General features: G+C 39.9%; 2 protein-coding genes across 3 annotated transcripts; both read left to right on the top strand.

Annotated features, from left to right (window-relative positions):
- The first annotated feature begins 2308 nt into the window (after positions 1-2308).
- Positions 2309-3757, top strand: LOC124050926 (leucine-rich alpha-2-glycoprotein-like). Of its 2 annotated transcripts, none has more exons than XM_046373913.1 (2): positions 2309-2468; positions 2646-3757. In XM_046373913.1, exon 2 carries the CDS (start codon positions 2648-2650, stop codon positions 3644-3646), a length of 999 nt encoding a protein of 332 aa, XP_046229869.1. In that variant the 5' UTR covers positions 2309-2468; positions 2646-2647; the 3' UTR covers positions 3647-3757. The 2 variants fall into 2 exon arrangements, with proteins under 2 accessions (XP_046229869.1, XP_046229870.1); XM_046373914.1 differs by having other exon boundaries at positions 2317-2468; positions 2615-3757.
- A 713-nt stretch (positions 3758-4470) lies between these two features.
- On the top strand, positions 4471-5782 carry LOC124050937 (leucine-rich alpha-2-glycoprotein-like; the record flags this gene model as incomplete). The annotated part of the gene is made up of 2 exons (XM_046373924.1): positions 4471-4505; positions 4620-5782. Coding segments are annotated over 2 exons (1038 nt in total), but the record flags the coding sequence as incomplete, so codon positions are not given.
- Positions 5783-6061: the final 279 nt, after the last annotated feature.

Raw genomic sequence — 6061 nt, 5'->3', positions numbered from 1 at the left:
AGGATTTGTCTCGATACATCGGCGTTAAGGATTCGGGGTGAAAGCGGAAAAACAAAAGCAGCATGACTTACATCATTCCAAAGAGTGGCCCTAATGACTCAATTGCTGCCATGATGTCTTATTTGAAGGCTTTCAGTGTGAATTTTACATGGAAATTCTCCCTCTTATAAAACATAGACACTGCATTAAAAGCAGAAGACAGGCAGTGAATGACACATGAACAGATTCTGCATGTTTTTTGCCTTTTTTGGGGAAAACTTGGGAATTTGATTTCTGAATTTGATTTTTCCACCCACATCTTCCCAGGTTGCTCTGTGCCTGAATTATTAGTGTGGCATAAACTGAGATCAAATTTATAATATCAGATCAACACAGCATTCTGGACTCAATAGTTAGGCGAAACATTGATACTGCTCTTATAGCTGCCTGGCTAATCTTATGATTTACTGTATGTATATATGAGGCAGGAGCTAGTTAGGTTAGCTTAGCATACAGACTGGAAACAGGTGGAAACAGCTAGCCGGACTCCAACTGCCTACCACCACCTATAAAGCTATTATTATATTATATCATATTTGTTTACTTGCTTCCTTGAAATTATTAGTGTAGTGTGAGTGATATTTTAATAACATTATGTTGCAAGATAAGCAATACCAGAAAACCCCAGTGAGATGAATATAGTCCATTTTGCACATCACCGACATTATAAATAGAGTCATGTTATAGGCACGCTGTAGTGATCCTTCAGAGGTGTTATATGTGACTGCAGTGTATTTTAGGAGACTTTGAACTAAGACTAGAATGGGTCCGTCTCTATCTTGCAAGTGCATGTGGAGTGAGTGGGCTTGACTGAAATAAATCTTTCAGAACAGCCCAAAGCCAACTGGCACTCATCATACATAATGTAATGGTTCATCATGTTGCCCATCTGCTAAAATCGTATTTCATACTGCAGATCTAATCCATTCTCGGTATCAGCTGTGTGACGGTATGTCCCCGTTAAATAACCATGAAACACGCCGTACCTGCCTGCTGTACCGACCGCTGTGACCTCAAGTGGCACGCAGCCCTCTCCTGCTGTTTCTGCTCCTCTTCGCCAAGAAACATTCAGTCTTTTACCTCTAGCCTTTTAATTTACATGCCTAAAATGGATATGTTTCCTGCAGTGGTGCTAAGCTCATTTTCTCAAATACTGGACTGTAATTAAGTACACATTTAAGGTAATGCCACTAAGTAGGGAAATATTGTTGTTTTTGCTCTTCTACTTTTAGAGCTTTATTTAATAGTTACTTTAAAGACTAATATTTTAAATACAAAACATATGATGGACTTGGATGGACTCCAACAGTAAAATGCTACTTACACATTAATGCATCAGTAATTGTACAGGTGATCTAATAATGTAATATATGAGTGCACTGTGTAATGTCACACATTCTAGTGATGGTACTTGTTGTACTAAAAGATGTTTTATCAGGAGCAAGTTCCACAAATGCCTGTTACGTTGTTTAACCCTACTCTGCTATCTCTGCTCTTGTGAGCCTCTTTCTCGCTGGTTGGTGGAATATTTTTCATTTTGTTGATTCTTTGCTGCTCCAAATTCATGGTGAAAAAAACATAAACGTTATTAGACACAGCCACTATACAGTATAATATATTCAAAATTAGCTCTAACAAAAGTAGCTAAAGAAGTAAAATTCTACTAATATATGAATACATAAGTAATAAAAATACACAAACACTCATAGAAGGCTTTTTGCTTAAAGAATATTTTTAATATTTTAATAAACGTTTAATATTCTTTGTTACATATAATCCACACAGCGGAAACAAGATACAGAGAGAGACACATTTATTCTTCAATTGCTCTTAATTGTCCAGGAAAAGCTTACTGCTATAAAACTTTAACATTTTGCGCCCATGGAAATACAGCCAGTTAGCTTTTCTGATGTTTCATTTAAATTTCCAGCAAAATAAATCAAAACCACAAATTTTGAAGTGATCATTGTGTATTTTTAACTCTCTAACATGCTCTCTCTTTCTCTCTCTCTGCCTCACTCTTCCTGTATCTCCGTATTTTAAAAAATAATATAAACATCCAATGTTGTTTTTGACTCTGTGGCACACCATCAGACAGTCGTAAACTCCATGCTCAAATTAACACAGAGACCTCAACATCATGTTTCCAAATTGACACTTTTTATCAGTGCTTTAGTATGTTACACAATACACCAACACAAACTCAGTTTCCAGGTCTGGTGTTCTGCCTGCAGGTTAGTGTCACACAGTCTGTTGCAATCTTCTGTCCTTGACGAATGACTGTCTAGTGACGGGTTCTTGTTTACACAATAAGTAATGATTAGATTGGAAATTCTGCTCCCCAAATGACTCAGTAAATTGCAAGTGAACACTGCTGAATCTGACATAAGGAACAGCTGGCCTGACACTCATTCCACTAGAAAACAACAGTAAGTTTGATTTTATTACTCATGTGACTGAACATCATGTGCATGAACTAGAAATGATTTGGGGTTTCATCAGATGTTCTGCAGTTGTGAAATACTTAAGTAGGATATTTAAAACCTTGATTTCTGGTGTACAACCTCATTTTCAGGTCTCTACGTCTTCTTCTCCTTGTGTCCTAGGAATGAAGTCCCAGTGTGCGCTTGCTTTCCTCTGGTTGGCTTCTTTCTGCCATGGCACTCTGTCCTGCCCAGAACTTTGCAAATGCTACCACAGAAGAGCTGAGGTGGTCTGTAATGAGGTTTCCCTGACAGCGTACCCCTCCGAGGGTCTGCCGAAGAACACTACCATGGTGACCATCCAGTTTACAAACATCACCTCCATCTCTGAGCAGCATCTTAATGCCACACCCCAGCTGCAAGGGCTTCACATGTACAACAACCACCTGCAGAGCCTTCCCACTGATTTTCTCAGAGGCGTTCCTCACCTCAACACTTTGGATCTCACAGAAAACAAACTGTCTGACCTGCCTGCAGGTGTCTTCAGCCACGCCCCACTGCTCAGCTTGGTGTTGAAGAATAATCAGATTGAAAAAGCTGATCCTGAGTGGCTTCCTGATAACAGCAGCATCACTTGGTTGGACCTATCTGGGAACCTTTTAACAAAGATCACGGTTGCTCTGCTTCAGAAGTTGCCCCACCTTGAAAATCTGGATCTTTCAAACAACCGTATGGAGAAGATCTCTGCAAACTCTCTCCACTCGCTGACCAAACTTGAGAGGCTAAACCTGCAAGACAACAAGCTAATCACCCTGGATGTATCTACATTTCAGAGCACCCGTAACCTCACTTATCTCTTCCTCTCTCGGAATAAGCTCAATGAACTCCCGCAAAACCTTTTTGAGGAGCTCACTCAGCTCAGAGCCCTGAGTCTGGAAGACAACCAGCTGAGGCACGTCCCCACAGGTTTGCTGGACCCTCTTAACTCCCTGGACGAGGAGGGGCTGGACCTGTCTGCCAACCCATGGCTTTGTGATGGGAAAGTGGAGTACCTCTGGAGGTGGCTTCAGAAGAACAAGAAGAAGGTCTTCTTGCCAGAGACCATCATTTGTGCTAGCCCGCGGTCTCTGGTGGGGCGCTCAGTAATGTCACTTACAGAGACCGAACTAAACCTTCAGTCTTAACAGTCTTAAGCTCAGCCTCTGATAGCTGTCTTACATTTTGATCACTGAAACGTTCTCTTTTGTCAGTGTATGGTGAATGTATAATAAAATATGAAACGACTAAGAAGACCATTTAAGAGTTTCTGTCTTTCCTTGGAGTTTAATTACAGATAGAAATATGTTGTGGCAGAAATAGTTTCATTCAGGGAAATACGCTTTATCGGTTTGTTGTTGATACTGAAAAACAAAAATCAAAACCATTCTCATGTCTGTATGTCAGATTTAAAGCTACACCTGAGTGAAATGACTGGCTTGGCTCTGTCGAAAAGTGTTAAAAATGAACATTGCAGGAACTCTTAGGACTCCATAAAACCCAAAGAGCTGTTTCCCATATCCATATCAGTCTTCATGCTAAGTTAAGCTAACCAGCTGCTTGCTGTGGAATCATATTTAACTAACAGAAATCAGTTTTCTTATAAACTATCGGACTCTAACTTTAGAACTCTTCCTTTACAGATTTTGTGTTCCCTAAATTCAAACACCAGTAATATGTGACGATGAAAACAGATTAAAGTTGAAATTAAATTAAATACTTAATTCTTTTCAAAAAAAGATTTTTTCACATACCTCCATTATTTACAAATCATATAACTTTAAAATTAAAAAGTAAAATATTGATTTCTGTGACGCATCTGAACTTTTAGAAAGTACAGGGGAAAAGTAACCACTCAGCAGTTGATGATGAATGGGTTTGTTTGCTTGTCTTTGTTTGCCTCTTGCAAAATTTTGTCCTTACTTGTTCCTGGGAACAAATATACTCAACACAACTCAAAACAAGTCCGTAAATCAAACTCAGAGAGAGTTCTGTGGTGCCTTTCAGGTAGGATTATGCATTTATGATCAGATTTTTACACTTATTATTAAATTATTACATTTCTTTGATCATTTTCCATATCAGCCTGTCTCTTACACTGCATATGCTACCTTTGTGCAGCACTATAGAGATGAACTTGTGGATACTCCTGACATTCATTGCGCTGGCTGAATGCCATCACCACCATAGAGGCATCCACTGCCCAGATCTGTGCTCCTGTTCCTTTCTACCTTCAGGCGCAGACGTGGTGTGCAGCCAAAGCTCCCTTACAAATTTTCCTGTAAATGGTTTGCCATCCAACACCACTCGACTATCAATCCAGAACACCAACCTCAGCAATATGACTGCCAGTCATTTGAGTGTTGTGCCCCTTTTAAACAACCTCCAGCTGTATCACAACAACCTGACAAGCCTTCCTTCAGATCTACTGAAGGATGTTCCCCACTTGAACACATTGGATCTGACAGGTAGTCAGCTGGTTCATCTTCCCCCAAATGTCTTCAGCCATGCCCCACTTCACAATCTTGTGCTAAAGAAAAATCTGATTGAAAAAGCAGATCCTGAGTGGTTTCCTGACAACAGCAGCCTGATTTGGCTTGACTTGTCTGGAAACCGTTTAGAGAGTATACCCACTGCTCTGCTTCACAAGCTGCCCAATCTGGAGAATCTAGACTTAAGTGACAACAATCTTCAGAACCTACAACCAGATGTCCTGAAGAACCTGCACCACTTGGAGTCACTGAATCTCGCTGGTAACAAATTGAGCTCCCTGAACCCTACAGTCTTCAATCACAACCTGAAACTATCCCAGCTGTTTTTACAGGAGAATCAGCTCCAAGAACTACCAGCAACCCTCCTCCAGGGTCTCCAAAATCTTGAACTGCTGCTCCTCAATCAGAATCAGCTGCAGTGTTTTCCTGAGGGTCTGCTGGATGGCCAAAAATCCTCTTTCCAGATGATCTTAACAGGAAACCCCTGGGTGTGCGATGAAAGGATCAAGTATCTGTGGAAGTGGCTCACTGAGCATTCTCAAAATGTCTTCTTTTTGGAGGAGGTGACATGTGCAAGGCCTGAAGCTCTTAAACATCGACAAGTGGCCTCTTTAACCAGCAGTGAGCTCTGACTTCACAAGATTCAAAATTCTTGATGAAAAGGTTACGGTGGAGTGGATATTTTGCTTTTGCCCCATATTTTCCACTAAAATCTTTGTCAGATTATAAATTGTTCTCGTATATTTGACTGTTTCAAATTCTGAAATAAAAACTTTATGATTCACACTTTTATCCAGCACTGATTTCTTGTGATCTTTCCTTGATCTCTTCATTGTTTGGATATTGTCCAGACCACTGGGTGGCGTAAGATATTCAATAAAATTTCAAACCGATGATCTGAACAGTCAGTTCATTTAAGATCCAATCTGCTTGGTGGATCCCACCTAAAAATCAAAAAACCTTGATGCTAATATATTATATTTTTTCTGTGTGGCAATCTCCAAGTAATCTGTAAAATTTGTATGTAGTAAGTATGGACAAGCTAGGTTTTTAACCATAGTCTCTTAAATG

Source organism: Scatophagus argus, chromosome 19 (genome assembly GCF_020382885.2).
Source record: "Scatophagus argus isolate fScaArg1 chromosome 19, fScaArg1.pri, whole genome shotgun sequence".
Lineage (NCBI taxonomy): Eukaryota > Metazoa > Chordata > Actinopteri > Scatophagidae > Scatophagus > Scatophagus argus.
The sequence above is the reverse complement of the archived record's forward strand: the minus strand, read 5'-3'. Positions and strand labels throughout refer to the sequence as shown.